Genomic DNA, 17,490 nt, shown 5'->3' on the forward strand with positions numbered 1-17,490 from the left:
GTGGTTATCTGGTCCTTCAGCATACATTGGAAAGACTGTTCGTTCCTCACGGAGTTGAAATGTCTCGGCACATCTGCAAAATCAGGTGACCATAAATGTAGGGGCTTATTTCTGGACTTCCACTTCTACTGCATTGATATAGGTATCCATCCTTATGGGAGGACTACACTGTCTTGATTACTATAACTTTGTAGTTAAGTTTTGAAATTGAAAAATATGTGTCCTCTAACATTTTCCTCTTTTTCAAAATTGATTTTGCTATTCTTGGTCCCTTGAACTTTCATGTGAACTTTAGGGTCACCTTGCCAATTTTTGCCAAAAAAATGCAGCTGGGATTTTGATAGGAGTTGCATGAAATCTAGATGAATTTGAAGAGTATTACAATTTAAACAATATTAGGTCTTTTGATCCATCAACAGGAGATGTCTTTCCACTTATTTCGATGTTTAATTTTTTACCACAATGTCTTGTGGTTTTGGGTATACATCTCTTGCACTTCTGTTAAAATTCATTCATAAGTATATTCTTCTTTTAGATGCTACTGAAAAAGAATTGCTTTCCTAATTTTGCTCTGGGATTGCTCGTGCAAGTATACAGAAACACAGTTGACTTTTGTAATACAGATCTTACATCTTGCAACCTTGAACTTGTTTATCAGCTATAGTTTTTTATTCCTAAATTTTCTATGTACAAAACCACAAATAAAGGTAGTTTTACTTCTTTTCCAATCTAGATATTTTTTCTTTCTTTCTCCTCCTCAACTGCCCTGGCTAGAACCTTGTGCGACGAAAGTGGACATCCTTGTCTTACTCCTGATCTTAGGGGGAAAGTCTGTGACCCCTGAATATGAACTAGCTGTAGGTTTTTCATTGGTGCCTTTTATCATGTTGAGGAAATTTCCTTCTATTCTTAGTTCATAGAGTGTTTCCATCATGAAAGGGTGTTGAATTAGTCAAAGGTCATTTCTTTGTCAATTGAGATGATCATGTGGGTTTTCTCCTTTATTCTACTAATACGGTGAATTACATCAATTGATTTTCATGCTTCGAAACAGTCTTGCATTCCTGGGATAACTCTGGCCTCCTACAATGAGTTGATAAAGTGTTCCCTCCTATTCTATTTTTTGGAAGAGTTGTGAAAAATTGGTATTAATTTTTCTTTAGCTGTTTGGTAGAATTCAAGAGTGAAGCCCTCTGAGACTGGCTCTTTGTTCTCATTCATGGTTGTACAAGCAATGGCTAGCCAAGGCCTGGCTGGGTGTTGGGCACCCGGCAATAAGCAATGGCTAGCCAAGGCCTGGCTGGGTGTTGGGCACCCGGCAATAAGCAATGGCTAGCCAAGGCCTGGCTGGGTGTTGGGCACCCGGCAATAAGCAATGGCTAGCCAAGGCCTGGCTGGGTGTTGGGCACACGGCAAGAAGTGTCGGCTAACCTAGAGTAAGAGGGCTTGTTATTTCACTAGGACCTTGGTGATTCACCAACAGGTCTTCTGAGCACCCGCACTGACCCAGTCCAGGGAGTCACAAGGGAGCTAACACCCTCCTCTGCGCTGGGAAGGAAACTGCACACCCTGCCCTGGGGCAGGAAGGACACACTCACCATCATCCAGAATGACCAGCAGCGGAGCCAGGAGGTCACACATGCCCTGGACATAGCCGACCTCAATGTGCTGCCAGATGTAGCTACAAAAGAGACACAAGGGGCACAGCAATGGCACCCACAATCTGCCTCTCCGATCCACCCCTCCCTGGGTCAGCCCCCATCCCTCACCTGGACCACCCCCTCAACTCCTGCCTGCTTCCCCACCCCCAGTCACACTCTCTTCAAACATCCTGTGCTCAGCCACCAGAATGACCTTGAAAAGCCCAGTTCAAGGAGGCAACTGCGTGCTCAGAAGCCTTCACGGGCTCCCGCTGCACCACAGGACAGCGTCCAAGCTCCCTGACTGGGGGCGCAAGGCGCTCATGTCTCCTCCCAATCCTTTGTCCCACCCTCACCATCAGTTCCCAGAACTCCTTCCTCTCCGGCCACACTAACGTATTTACCTTTGTACATCTGAAGCACCACATTCGTGCCCTGTGCTTTTGCCCTAGCAGTTCCCTCTGTCTGGAATTCCAATCTGCCCCTCAGTGATAACAACTAATATTTCCTAAGCATTTACTGTATGCTCTGCCCACTATACATGTGTTGCATCATTAAATTCTCAAAATCATCACATGGAAAAGGTACTATTATCATCCCATTTCACAGATGAGGAGACTGAGGCACACAGAGATAAGTGACATGTACAAACCCATATATCTGATAATAAATGGTAGAGGCTGGATTTGAACTCAGGTGACATAACCCCAGGGTGTGTGTTCCTAATTTACACGTCAAATGGTCTTCAGTTTCTCCTAATTTTGCCCAAGTACGTCTCAAAGGTCACCACCTCTATGAGGCTTTCCCTGATTTCTCCTGATGCCCTAACAAGCAGAAGTCAGACTACCCTTCCTTCACCCCTAAAACTTTTCCATTTTAATGCAACATACTATGTTAAAATTAATCACATTTGTATCTACTGAATGAAATTTCAATAGGTAGCAATTGCTTGGGAGACTGTAAGGCAGAATAGTTAAGAGATGGTGCTGATTAATGAGAATGAGTTAGAGTAGGGGTCGGCAAACCTTTTCTGAAAGGTCCAGATAATAATTATTTTCAAATTTGTAGGCCATATACTCTGTTTCAGCTACTCAACTCTGTAGAAGCAATCATAGATAATATGCAAACAAATGGGCATGGCTGAGTTCTAATAAAACTATTTATAAAAACAAGTGGAGGGCCAGATTTGGCCTGTGGCTGTAGTAGTAGTGTGTGAACTCCTGAGTTAGAGTCGCATGGAAAGAAGTCCAGAATATACTGTTGAGTGTAAAAAGCAAGCTGTAGGCAAATTGTTTATAGTATAATCCCTCATAGGTAAAACATTTTTAAAAACATTAAAACATTTATGCATCCATATTATACAATGTTATAATTGTCTTACAATATACTATCTCTTATGTTATTATATATCATATATAATATGGCTTGGGAGGATATTCACTAAATTGTTGGTAGTAGTGTTTTCTTACAGATGAGCGGCACTGATGATGGCATATGGAAGTTTCTCCTTATGCCTTATGAAATTCTGATTACCTCGGTTGATTTAGATTTTTAATAAGCATGGGTTGCTTTCATATTTTAAGAACTACAATATTTAATATTTAATGGAAGTGATAAGCAGCCCCCGATTTTGGCTTAAAGAAATAAAGCCCAGATTCTAGAGCCTGGGAGACAATGGATGTGTGTCCTCCTCACAGTTCGGCCACTGCCCCGCTGGGGGCCTCTGAGCAATGCCTACCCTTCTGGGCCTCCATTTCCTTCCCTGTAAAATGGATAATGCTTACATCATACACTTGTGATCTAAGAGAAATGATGTTAGCAAAGGGCTCAGGCCAAGGCCAGGTATCTAGTAAATGCTTAACTAATGTTCTCTATTATCATCAGTACCATGACTGTTGGGTTATTGCCAATGTGGGCTGGAAGAAGATCCTCGGGGGGCACGATGCCAGCTGCAGAGGCTGCAGTGCCAGCTGGGCACCCCATAACCCCCACCACTGCCCCCCCACTCTCCCCACAGCCCCCCAACCTGCACATGACGCTGCGCAGCTTCTCCAGGTTGGCAGGAGTGAAGTACCAGTAGTTGCGGTCACACCTCTGCACGTCCTTCTCGATGCGGTGCAGGTTCACCGTGTACTGGTCCAGCCGCTCAGGCTGCAGGCGCCCAGCAGGGAAGGAAAGAAATCACACCCCAGCTCCGCAGAGACGCTGCCTTCCAGAGACCGCCCCTCCCCCAAGCCCTCTCCTGTCATTTTCTACCTGGATCACTCAGGGGATGGACTTTACTTTTGTTGTTTTCTGAGAAAGCCTCTTTTGCTTCATGTGATGAAAATTCTTTTTTTTCCCTTTGATAAAACAAAACAGCCCTATGAAGTGCGTTGACTTCTTATCCCCACCTTATAGCTGAAGAAACTAAGGGTTATAACTGTGGCTGCAAGTGCCCCCCGCTCTGCCAAAAACCACACAAGAAGAATGGAAGAACTGCACAGGAGGCCAGTCCTGGCAACATGCTAGACTGGATGCCTCCACCCAACAATCCTGACGAAATGACCCAGCGAAGCGTAAGGAGCATTTCAAGGCCAACAATTAACCCAGAAAGGCAAGAAAATACCAAAGCTAGTTTTTGCCTTGAGGGAAAGCTGCCATCAGGAAAATTTCAGCTTGGACTTAATGGTTTTGTGTCCTCTCTTCCCCAAAGCAAAGAATCTAATGGGAGATTTTCCTGCATGAAGGCAGGACTCCACAGAGCCACACCCCCACCCACCCCCATAAGGGAAAAGGAAAAAGCTACTAACACCCTGCGGTCTCAAGGACAACTGCCTGTCTTGAACATAGGTGCCAAATTAAGTGTAAAACATATCTCCCTGCATAATTCATGGGCTCAGATCAGGTTTGTAACTTATGCAGGCTGACAACCCAGATTCCCACCACCTGGGTGGTCTGAAAGAGCAGAGAATTCAACTTTGTCTAAGGCTGGTTATGCCCCTGGTTACCAGGAAGAAGCGAAAGGCGGGCAGGAGGGGCGACAGCTCCTGGTGTTCGCGCTCAGCTTCTCTGGGTGTTTGACGCTTTAACCACGAGCATTCTGATAGAAATAAATTCTTTCCAGGAAAATGGATATGTGGTGCCTGGCTCAGAAAACCCCTCTCTCAGTACATGTCCTTTGTCTCAGATTTTTTGGCAGGAAAGCCAACTTGAACATTTAAAAGACATCGGACCTGGGTGTGAATGGAGATGCTCCCCATCAAGGCTGCTACTGACCGGGTGCTCACTGTGTGTCAGGTACAGAGGGTGTGACTCGCTGATTCTGAGACGAGCTCAGGGAGGAAGGCCCTAGACAGATAAGGAAACCGAGGATCCATATGCCTGAACTGGGATCTGAACCCAGGGCTGTTGGACTGCAAAGCCTGGGTTCTTCAAGTACTACATTGTTCTCCCTCCCAAAAGGGTTTCTGCTGTGACTCCTCCCTGATGGAGAAAAAGCAATGAACCGAAGACTGTTCTGCCTAACTGAGGTTTGTTTGGACACTCCCACCCTCCATGGCTGTTAGATGAGAAAACTGAGAGGAGGAGAATCCTTGTGACTTACGGAGTAGGTGACACCGCTGGAAGACACAGGGGATGTCTCATTGTTGGCAGACGTGGTCACAGCCAGAGCAGCCAGGGTGGGGAAGAGACTTTCCATCTCAGGCTCTTCCGAGAGGTTGTTCTCACTGTCCACCCGGCCGTGTTTCTGCACCTCGCCGCCCCCCCAGCCCCCCATCATGGCGACCTCCTTTTCTGGCGGAGCCACATCCAGGCTGCCGGTGACGGACATGAACTCGTCCATGCTCTCATTGGCCAGGAGGTCGCTCTCCAGGCTGTCCTGCACGGCCAGCTCCTCACGGGGAGCCTCATCCCGGGAAGTGGTGGCCTCGCTGCTCTGCCCATCGTCCACACTGCTGTCCCCGGGCCGAAGCCCCAGGGAGGTTTTCCACTGGGCCTCCATGACACTGTCTTCTGTACTCAGGCTGGGCTCCGAGTGCTCTGAGAGGCCTGAAGAGAAGTTGTGGGAGGAAGGATGGCCAGAGTCTGGGGAGCAGGTGCCGTTCACCAGGTTCCCATTAGGCATCTTGGGCTGTTTCTCCTCTGACCTGCCTTCTGCCTCTACCTGCTCCACCTCGTCCACAGACTCAAATACCTGGAGACAAGGCACACAAAGACGGATGGGCCGGGATACCCACTGTGGCCCTGCTTCCAGCAGCAACCACATATCCACCACCAGGGGACTGCTTCAGATACAGGCTGCGCGTGCCGAGGAATATTACACGGCCAGTAAAAAGAGTGAAGCACGACAAGGTGTAACATATGCTCTCATTTGTGAAAAATAAAAAAGGGACCTGCATACATAGAGATACAAGGAATAATCCAGAAAAAATAAGGAACTATTTCAACTGACTCTGAGGAGGGAGTACTAAGGAATTAAAGCAGAGGACACAATACTTTTCATGATACAGAATTATGTGCAGTTTTTTAAAGTAAAAAATTAGTTAATAAAATAGGCAACAGGCTAAAAACAGCACCTTATAGCCATGCAGTTGGACAATTATGGATAAATTTTCAAAAGTACATATATATGAAATACTATGGACAAGTCTCTAGGACACGTCTCAATGACTTATTTGTGCTTCTTTCTGACCGTCAGCCATATCCCATGGCGGGTAACAGCGCAGTTCCAAGGTCACCTGAAATATGTCTTCTCTGTATGGTTATGCCACCAACTTGATTTACTGTTAGCTTCAAATGTTTGTTTCTTTTCTTGTTGATTAAATTGCTTTACATTATGTAAAAAAATTTACCTAATTCCAAAGTCAAAACTAGAATTCATGGAACTGTAGCTTCTTTGCTTGCTGCCTCCCCTCACTACTCTAGGGAACCATTTTGATTGGTTTATGGTTTATTCTCCCATTATTATGCAAATGCACACACAAATTATTATTTCCTCTTTTCACACAAGAAGTGACATAGTATGCATGTTTTCTGCACTTTGCTTTTTTCTTTAATATTGAGTCAGATTGGTTAACATTTCACTGAAAGAAACGGAGAGCTGTTAAACAAAACAAACTATGGTATTTATGTGGGAATTTTAAAGACAACCAGTCACCGAAATACATCCTCTACATATAGTCTGCATAGTTCTGTGTCTGCAAAGGCACACAGAAGAGTCTGGAAAGAGACTGTAAACTGATGACAGTGGTGTTACCTCTAGGGAAGGCCAGTGGGTATTAGGGGTGGTCAAAGCCAAATTTACCTTTCTCTGCAATATTTTAATTTTTTTTTTAACAGGGAGAGTAGATTCATATATTACTTGTGTAACTAAAAACTCAGTTTTTAAAAATTGGTTTCAAGTATACAACACAGTTGACAGTTTCCGACATTATTAGATGCTCCTCCCAACTAGTGTAGTTACTGTCTGTCAACACAGAAAGATGTTACAGAATTATTGACAATATTCTCTATGTTGCACTTTAATCCCTATGACTAATTTATATTACAATTGAGATTTGGGGCCCCTGTATCCCTCTCATCTATTTCTCCCACCCACTGCAATCCCTCCCCCATGGTAACCACCGGTCACGTCTCAGTGTCTATGAGCCTACTGCTGTTTTGTTCATAAAACTCAGTATTTAATGCTAGCACAGAAAGCTAAACCTGACAAACCATAAACTACCGGATGATGGACACCCAATCCCACCTGGAGGGAGGGGAGCAGGGGGGAAGGGGGTGCAGGGCAGCCGAGGCTCACCTGTGTGCTGCCGCTGGAGTCGCTCTGTAGGCGGATATTCTGGCGGCCTGAACTGCAGCTGGGAGAGGACTGAGGGAAAAGGGGGCAGGAGGGAGTGCGGGTGAGGCTGCATCCTGGCGCAGGCCCCCTGCACGCAGCCCAGAAGGGACCGCTGGGCCAAGAGTCAGCAAGCGTAGTTCTTACCTCTACTCCTGACTTGGCAAGTCCCCTCTCAGGGCCTCAGATTCATGGGTTAAATGAAAGTGGGCTGGGGGGACTCCCTCCCTGCTCCCCAAGCCTCCTCAGAGGCCATGCCGGCAGCAGGGTCCCCACTCCCGCCCCTGCAACCGGAAAATCCCACACTTAACTGCACTGTATTTGAGACCTCTGGCTCATTTTGTTTCAACTTAGAGGACCTGGTTGTATGAATGGCCCAGTAGTTTGCCCTGTTACGTTTAGTTCCTGCCTACCCTGAAGCTAGGCTTGGCTATGTGACCTGCTTTGGCCAATGGGATGTTAGCACACCCCACCAGGGAGAGGCTTAAAAATCACGTGTGCATTCTGCTTTCTCTTTCACGAGCTGCACTATGATAACCTGCCCAGGCTAGCCGGCTGCAGGGTAAGACACTGGGGCAGAGCCAGTCACCTCAGACAAGTCAGAGAGCCCGCCCAGAGCCACAAATCTCTTTGTTGTCCAGGGGCTCACAGCAGGCACAAGAGTGAGCCCACCCAGCCCTGCTCAGAGCAAAACTTCACTGCTGACCCATAGATTCATGGGCAATTTGCCTTTGGTGGTTGTTTGTTATGCAGCATTATTGCAGCAATCGATGACAGATACACCCCCTGTAAAGATAATTAGCTTTCTTGTCAGCTCCTGCTGTTAACCTAGACATTCTGTGAAGACAGATGTGTCTGACTTGGTCACTGGAGCATTCCTGACTTTCCAGAACATTTCTGATAGTGCCTGGCACATGGTAGGTACTCAAGAAGTATTTATGGAATAAAGGAAAGCCTAGCACTGTGCTAGATGCTTTCTACACACTGTATCATTTGAGCTGCACACAAATCTCCCCTATACAAAGGGTTATTCCCATTTTATAGACAAGGAAACTGAGTCCCAGTGGTAAAGGTACTTGCCTGAGGCCCCAGAGCTGGGAAATGATGGTGCTGGAGTTCAAAGTCAGGTCTCCCAGGCTCCAAAGACATGTTCCACCCAAAAGCTAGGGGTGAGACTGTCCCAAAGCTCCAGCCCTCACTGCTCCTATGACTGCCTGATGGAGCTGATCCTGCCTTCACTGCCCACTTTACTCCCTGAGGGGAGGCACCCATCACCTCGTTGCTGATGGTAGAGTCCCGGTGCATCATCTGGTGCAGGTGGCTGTCCAGGCTGGCCCCTGATGAACATTTGGCCAAGGCAGCCGCATGGGACTCCCGCTCCCTCTGCCGCACGATTGCCTCACAGCCCAGCCACTCCGACATGGTCTGTGCATAGCAGGCATGAATCTGCTCGTCCACCTGCCAGGGCAGATGCAAGGTCAGCCAGAGTACTGGGGACCCCTGGGGAGGGCCAGCCCAACTGGGAAGAGGATGGCTCTGGCCCAGGACCCTGAGCCCTGAAACCAGCCATTCAACATTCATGGAGTTAACATCCAACAGACCTTAACTGAACACCTACTATGTGCTCGGTACTACCGGCTAGGCCCTGGGAAGACACAAAAGTGAGGAAGGCCATTTTCTTTCAATTTTTAACCTCTCTTCCTGTCTTCTTTTATTCATTCATTTACACATTCAAATATTTCTTGAGCCCCTACTTTGCACCAGGCAGAGTTCTAAGCCTTGCAGATATTGAAATGAGAAAACTGCTTCTGTCCTCCATTTCCTTCCTTCTCTTCTCTCCTTCCTCATTCATTCATTCATTCACTTATCCAGTTAATTTGATAAGTGCCTACTATGTGCTAGGCTATAAAAAGGGCTTATGGTATACAAGATGAGCAAATGCTTCATCCATCCACTCATTCGACACATTTACCGAGGGCCTCCCACATGCCCAACCTGGGGACAGATGGTGGGGAACCAGAGGTGAATAAAGCTGACCCCTGCCTTTACATGCAGACATGGCCTTACCGAAGGGACACAGATTTCAAGCATTTTCCTTGTGGGATTTCAGTAGAGTGTGGGGAGCTTGTATTGTTCCCATGTTACCAGCCCAGGTAACAGGGGACCGGAATCTGCCAGATCTCTGGCCATAAGTGTTGGCAGACAAGCCGATCTAAGTAAGGGCATGACGAGCAGGAAGTCTGTCCTATGCCAGGAGTGGGGGGGATCCTGCAGCTATTCGGGGCTTCTGGAGAGAGGCTCAGGGTCCACCCTGCACAGTGACTGTCCTGAGTGGCTCCCTCTGACCGACCTCCCAATGACTCATCCAAGCCCACTCCCCATTCCCACTGCCATTCTCGGCTGGGCTTCCCCGACCCTGCACCTGGACGACCGCAGCAGCCTCCTTCCCGGGGCCTGCGTGGCCCCTCTGAGCCCTGTCCCACTCAGCAGCCTCCCTCCCGTTTCCTCTCCAGCTCCACCTCTCAGTGCTACCCCACTCCCCCGGTCCTTTGTATTCCAGCCGCACCCACCCTGCAGTCCTGCCCCTTCCCACATGAGGACACACAGCTTCACGCAAGTGTCCCCTTCCCAGAGGCCCTTCCTCATCCTCCTTGCCTGTAAAGCAATTCCTCCAAAGAATCCAGGCAGCCTTCCCGCTGACTTCCACCTGGAAGAGCCTCCTATGTGCTCTGACAACAGCCCCCGGGCTTGCCTCCACCCATCTGACTCTACACAACCCCCACGAACCTGGCAAGGACCTCATCTGGTGCACTTCTAGGTCCCCAGTCCAAGCACAGGGCCCAGCACACTGCACTTCCCAGTTCTTACCTGCCCAGAAGCCTACCAGCCATGAATGAAGCATGGAGGGGCCTCACCCTGGTACCAAAATGATTTTGGACAGTTCCCTGGCATGGGGCCTCATCACATGGAACCGCAGGGTGAGAGTTCCCACTTCAACTCTCCGGCAACTTTTCTGACAACGAGGAAGGCCAGCCTGGTGCTACTGTGTGCCTAACACCTCCTGTACCACTTTATAATCTCCCTTTTTAAGAAAGAGAGAACAGGCCTCAGGAAAACTACCAAATGTAGGTAGAACTGAATTACATCATTTTGTCATAATTCTATTATTTTTTTTTATAGTTTCCTTCCATTTATGGGAAGATGTATTGGTTTTCTACTGGTGGTAGGGATATAAATCTTTTTTTAAAAGTCACATGAATTTTTAAGTGAGCCAATTTAAAGACAAATATTTAGTAAGTAATAGTACAGGTGGTACATGGAGTGTAAAATAGAACCAGGTTTTAAAAAGTTATATGGATAAAAGAATGTAAGGTATCTCATTACTGAGTTTTACATTCCTAACACACTGAAATGGTAATATATTGGGTTAAATAAAATATATTATTAATATTAATTTCATGTTGATGAAATGACAGAACCACACACACACACACACACACACAAGCAGATGCAAAAACTGATGAAATCCTAGTAAGGTCTGCAGTCTAGTCAGTGGTATTGTGCCAGTGTCAATGTCCTGGTTTTAATAATGCCCTATGGTTCTATAAGATGTTTCCACTGGGGGAAGCCAGGTGATGGGTAGACAGGGCTTGTGGTATTATAATTTTTGCAACTCCTTGTGAACTTACAATTATTTTAAACAAAAAAGTTTTAAAATATTTATTACATCTGTTTCTTTTTACTTTTTAGAATGTGACTACTAAAACATTTAGGATCAAGACTGCATGGTATTTACTAGCTGGTGATTACTAATGACAGTGTGGTATTAGATCAATGGAAAAAACAGAGTCCAGAAGATGGTCCCCATTAATATGCCTGACTTATTTTTGACAAGGAAGCAAAAGCAATTCATTGGAGGAAAAATAGCTCCATCAACAAATGGTGCTGAAGTAACTAGACATCCCCAGGCCAAAAAATGAACCCCGACCTAAGCCACATGGTGTAAACAAAAATGAACTCAAAATGGATCACAGACTCAAATGTAAAACACGTTATACAATTTCAAAGGAAAAAGGAACAGAGGAAAATCTTTGGGATTTAGGTGTAGGCACAAAGTTCCTAGACCTCATATGAAAGTACACTCCATATGAGAAATTGATAAACTGAACCTCATCAAAAGTCAAAAAATTTGTTTTGCAAAAAGACCCCATTAAGATGAAAAGACAAAGTAGAGAAAATATTTGCAAAACCACATTTCCAAGAAGAGTTAATATGTAGAGTACATATAAAGAACTCTCAAACCCAGCAGTGGACAGAAGACACGAGCAGGTTTTTCACTGACGACACACAGATGGCAAGCATGTGCAAAGATGTTCAATATCACCAGCCTTTGGGAAATTCAAATTAAAACCACGATGAAATAAGGAAGCAAAAGCAATTCATTGGAGGAAAAATAGCTCGATCAACAAATGGTGCTGAGGTAACTAGATATCCCCAGGCCAATGTACCTGCCTGAGTGGCTAACATACAAAAGAATGACACCACCAAATCCTGGTGGGGGTGCAAGCAGGGGAACTCCTAGACTGCTGGTGGGAATATAAAATGGTACAGCCCCTCTAAACGTTTGGCAGTTTCTTATAAAACTAAGCATGCAAGTATCTCATGATCCAGCAATTGCACCCTTGAGCATTTATTCCAGAGAAATGACAACTTACGCTCACGCAAAAGTCTCTACAAAATGTTCATTGCAGCTTTATTGGTAATGGCCCAAGCAATGGAAACATCCCGCCTACCCATCAACAGGTGGACAGCGAAGCAAACTGTGGTGCGTCCACCCCATGGAGCATCCCTCGGCTATAACAGAACCAGCTACTGATACAGGCAACAACTTGGATGGATCGCCAGACAATTATGCTGAGTGAAAAAAGTCAATCTCAAAAGGCTACATGCTGTACGATTCCATTTATACAACATTCATGAAATGAGGAAATTATAGGAATTTAGACTAGATTCGTGGTTGCCAGGGGCTGGAGAGGGGGCGGGGAGTGGGAGAGAGGTGGCTGTGGCCATAAAAGGACAATTTGAGGAGATTTGTGAGTGCTGGAAATAGTCTGTGTGTTGGCTGTGACATGTGATAAAATTGTGGAGAACTAAATACCTACATACTGACACTCAAGCTCACACACAAATACAAGTAAACTGGGAGGTGGGAGTCAGAGTGGTATACTGCACCAATGGCAATACCCTGGTTGTGATGTTATAGTTTTGGAAAATGTTACCACTCGGGAAATTGGATAAGGATACATGAGAGCCATCTGCATTAGTTCTTATAACTGCACCTGAACCTATAATTATCTCAAAATAAAAAGTTAACCTAAAAAAATGACATCTGTGGCTTGCATTGGGACAAGTATTGCTCTGGAGCTTCTTGGCTCCCCTGCACTGCACCTCCCTGCCCCACCTTGATCCAAAATGGGACCAGAGCTCCCCAGCCTCATAGCATCTGGCTCCTCTTGCTACCGAAGACCCCATCGGGGTTACCAACCTCCTTCCTTTCTGTTTCCGTCATCCCGAACTGGTAGTGGCCCAGGAGGAAGGGCCACACGGCCTTGCGGATCTCTGGCTGGATGCCCCCGTAGTAGATGAGGCGCAGCAGCTCCTGGTCCTCATAACTCTGCAGCAGAGGGGAGGAAGCAAAGGCTTGGTCAACAGAAACCCGGGCTGGGCTCTTGCCCCGGCAGTCCTGCTCCTTAGGCCCAGCCTCAGAGATCATGGTGTGATGCGCAAAGCCACAGGTGCCCAGATATGTAAGAGCAAGATCCGGGGAGTCCCCCGGCTGCCCACCATGGGGGGAATGGCACATCTCTGCGAGGGAAGGCTGTGCAGAGTGAAAACAAAACAAAAAGAAAGGCTAATACATAATATATTAACATTTCTACTTCATTTTCAGTAAATTGTGTGTACTGTGCTTATTTGGGAATATAGGAATTATTAATCTTGACTCAGCTCTCAGATAATTATTTTAAGGCAGATGAGTTGAAAATGACCATTTCCAGCCGGTTCCTCATACACTAATAGTTTTTGTGCACACTGGGATGATTTTAACAATTGTTTTCTGTATCATGGAATAGATTTGTCCTCTTTGTTTTCTTAAATTCATTTTCAGGCAAAGGCTTTGCAGTTTCAAGTCAAGCTGGGGGACCTGCAGGTCCTAACTGTTCACATGTGTGTGTGTGTCCATGACTGCTGGAAGGCTACTCTAAAAGGCACTGGGGTTCTGTCTCCTCTTATCTTATCTCTTTACTTCACAATCCAAAATCAAAAGCATCTTTCATACCTTAATGCTAGTCTTAGATGTACCCAACAAAAATGGCAAAAACAGCCATTCTTTTGTCCCTGTTGGGAATTTTGGTTTCCATTATGCAGACAACCTTTGTCAAAGTTATTTAAAATTCAGAGAACTATTTGTGGCTGAAGCTGTGAACTCTTTATTCAAAATCTACATCCTCTTCTCCTGAAGCCCACAGCTGGACTCCATTTCCCAGCCCCCCTTGCAGTTTGGTGTGACCGTATCACTGGGTTCTGGCCAGTGGGATGTGAGAGGAAGTGATGTGAGCCATTTCCAGGCCAGGGCTTTGAAGAAGGTGTGCTCCTTCATGCTCTCTGTTGGGAGACAGGTGACCATGAGTCCTTGGAGGATGGTGGGGTCACAAGACTGAAAGACCTCTGAACATCTGGAGGGAGGAGAGATGCCTATTTCTTAGGAAGGCTCACCTAGGACTGTTCAGTGAGCAAGAAATGCACCCTCATGGTGTCAAGCAGCTGAAATAGTGGGGACTTTTGTTACTGCAGCTCAGTCTACCCTAATACAATAGTCCAACCAAGAAGAATGAGAATATGACCAAACCAGTTATGAAAAAATTAGATGAAAAATATTTGTGTTGCAACCAATTTGTCCTTAGCCTAGTGCCTCAAAAGAGCACCAGAAGCATGTGGGGAGCTTTCAGAAGTATAAATTCTTGGGCTGCACTCCCAGAGCTACAAAATCAGTAAGGCTGGAGCGGAGCCCAGAGTATATAAATCTCTTGAATTCCTCAGGAAATGTGCACTGTCCTAGCCCGCTGAGGAGTATAAACACTAAGACCTCTTGAGAAAGTAAGCTGGCATAACTATTTAAATTTCAAGTGCACATTAATCAACTGCATTTCTAGGACTCTACCCTCAAAATAAAAGCACTAGTACAGAAAGGTATGTGTTTATAAGGATGTCAACTGAAGCATTTTTTAAATAATTAAAAAGAATAAAAAATGAAAAGCCCAGATGTCTATTATTAGGGGAAGACTTGAATAAATTATAGCATCCCTGATATAAAAATTGGTCACTTAAAATACAAGTATAATGTCACCTCACTTAAGAAACAAATAAAAGAATTACAGACATATCTGTGTAGATGTATCTGTGGACGCATAAGGATAGGAAATGTATGGCAGGGTCTACACCAAACTGATACCACTCATTAATTCAGGGATTAGAACTAGAGTAGAGCAGAAAGATGCTACTTAAAATTTTTTGTTCTATACACCCACATTCCTCATTCTTCGAATTGTTACAGCAAGTAGGCACTCCTCCTGCAATTTAGGAAAACAACTATTTTTGGCAAAAAAAGTAAAATAACCCTTCTAACTGTCCAGGTTTGAGAACCAGTGACTGAGCTACTGGATTCGTCCAACGTGGAGGACACAGGGATCTCCTCCAAATGGCAGCAGGAATCCTAGTATTTCTCTGAGTGGATTCTGCCTTCCACCTGCCATGGGAGGTACTTTTCCAGCAAAGGTCCCTGTGGCCACATACATTTGAGGGAATGCTTCATATGCTCTCCCACACTCCCCCAATCCTTGAGAGTGACAAGTATCAGCATAGCCAAGGTTCTGAGAAGTCCGGCAGGATAGAGAAAGCTGCCTAATCTGGTTTCCCAAACTATATGACCATGAAACTTTCTTCAGACATAAACATTTTGCTTGCAGGGACCTTGTATTCTAATAAGAAAATTGTAAAAATCCATCTCCAGGTAAAAATATCTCATGGTCCAACTCTTAGGCCCTAAGACAGAAACAGGAGAAAGAGTTTCGAACAGTGGTGGGGTTTTCTTGGCTCAGCTGCCCTCCTTCTAACTTAGCTACTCTTGTTATTCTAAGGATTTTCAACAATTCCTTCTGGCTGGGGACTCACAGCACCTTATGCAGGATTGAGCATAGAACTGATGTTTAATAGATGCATAGTGACTCACTGATTCTTTACTCCTTCCCGGGGAGCATATGTGTTTTCCATCCTTGATCTACATCAATGGGCAGATGCAGGCGACAGGTCTTGGAACTCTCTCCTCAATTTGGGTATGCAGAACCCAAGGACGTCACAATATCCCTGAGTCCCCACCAGGTGCGTGTATTCCTGGGATGACAAGACAGACTCCCTGCCGTCTCTGCCCCACTTCAGACCAAGACGGGTCAAGCCTTACCGTGCTGTCCTGCAGGTACTGCTCCCAGATCCTGGCTGTCAGCCCTCGTCCTGCATCACAGGGCAAGTCTGGAGACACGATCGTGTGATTGACCAGGGCGGACAGGTGGGTTCGCACGGTGGCCAGGTGTCTGCAGTAGGCAAGCCCTGGTGAGGGGGAAGGGAAATCCTGTCATCTACCACCCAACCCTCCTCGCCTTGCCGCACGCGGTCTCCAGAGAGCTGACCGCTGGCAATCTCAGTGAGTCTTCATGACTCAGCGAATCCTCATCATCCCCCTTTCCAGAGAAGGCTCAAAGGCGTCAAGTCACTGGCTGCCTTGATGGCTTAATGGCTCTGTGATGCTAAGGAAGCCCTATGGCATTTCTCAGCCTCAGTCAGGGAGCCACTACCCCCTCTGATGGAAGCCAAGGCATTCAATCCTCAGGCAGAAAGGAGCCAGTGACTGTGGGCTCACTGTGCCTCTGGGTGGCTCCGAGCCACACCAAGAGAGGACGAGAGCAGGAGTGGTAACAGCTCTTGTTCACCTTGCCGCTGGATAAAGAAGGTCCCGGCCAGTCAGTAGCCAGGGAGATACACCCAGTTTGCTGTCAAAGATGGCCCTGCCGCTCAGACGAATGCCCACCGACCTGCCACCCTCCACCTGCTCCACCCTGGTACCTAGAGGGCCCAGTGCGAGGCATGCAGGAGGCACTCAGCAAACGCCAGCCAGTGTTTGCTGACTGCGCCCCTTCCCTCTGGCTCTCTCCTATCATCTCATCCTCAACTCCCAGGGAGGACCGTGGACCTTCCGGCGCCTACCAACAGTGGGATGTGATTATGCCAATGTAACGGCCACAGCACATGCTAAGGGCCAGGGAGCTGTCCAGAGCTTACATAATTTAACTCATTTATTCTGTCACAACCCTATGAAGCAGATCCTCTAGTTATCCCCATCTATAAGAAACTGAGGCACAGACTGCTGGCACCACCTGCGCAGGTCACATGGCCAGGAGGGGATGGAGGTGGGGTTTGAGCCCACGCTGCCTGGCTCCAGCACCCGGACTCTCACCACCATCAGGAATAAGCCAAGGCGTGCAGTGACATCACTCAACACCCATCCCTTTCTCCAGGAATCTCTTCCATTTGGGTTCCACAAATACTCATTCAATGCCTGCTCCACGCCAAGCCCTTCATTAGACACTGGGGATGGGTGGTTAACACAACAGGCAAAAACCTTGACCTTGAGGAGCTCACACTCTCCCTGCCTCTCTAGGCACTCAGGGGTAGGATCTACACCACTATTCTGCAGGCGCACGCAGGATGTACTAACGCTTTTCTGGAATCCCTGAAAATATTAATGCATTTTATTTCTCCCATCTCAGCCGAGAGGCTGGGGAAATAAAACTGGCTAAAAATCAATACAGCAGAGTGGAAAAAAGCAGAGCCTTTGCAGTCAGGTAGGCCTAGGCTCAAGTCCCAGCTCTGTTGCTGCTTGGCTGTGTGACCTTGGGCAATTCACTTCACCTCTCTGTGCCT

At 46.5% G+C, this 17,490-nt stretch overlaps 1 protein-coding gene across 8 annotated transcripts in view; it reads right to left on the reverse strand.

Moving 5' to 3' along the window:
- LOC140846470 (small G protein signaling modulator 1-like) overlaps positions 1-17,490 on the reverse strand; it is an 81,137-nt gene that overhangs the window by 8,965 nt on the left and 54,682 nt on the right. For 7 of the 8 annotated variants that reach the window (XR_012125594.1, XR_012125593.1, XM_073222862.1 and 4 more), the window contains 7 exons: positions 15,974-16,119; positions 13,004-13,132; positions 8,734-8,916; positions 7,423-7,491; positions 5,227-5,817; positions 3,667-3,791; positions 1,599-1,681 (listed from right to left, as the gene is read on the reverse strand). Coding sequence is in view for 5 of the 8 variants with exons in the window: in XM_073222862.1 (XP_073078963.1) it covers positions 1,599-1,681; positions 3,667-3,791; positions 5,227-5,817; positions 7,423-7,491; positions 8,734-8,916; positions 13,004-13,132; positions 15,974-16,119 (1,326 nt within the window). In the remaining 3 variants the exon portion in view is untranslated. Of the gene's footprint in view, positions 1-1,598; positions 1,682-3,666; positions 3,792-3,896; positions 3,983-5,226; positions 5,818-7,422; positions 7,492-8,733; positions 8,917-13,003; positions 13,133-15,973; positions 16,120-17,490 lie in introns of those variants that run through there. The other variant, XR_012125595.1, reaches the window with a different exon arrangement.

The sequence above is a fragment of the Manis javanica genome, chromosome 15 (assembly GCF_040802235.1).
Source record: "Manis javanica isolate MJ-LG chromosome 15, MJ_LKY, whole genome shotgun sequence".
NCBI classification, from domain to species: domain Eukaryota; kingdom Metazoa; phylum Chordata; class Mammalia; order Pholidota; family Manidae; genus Manis; species Manis javanica.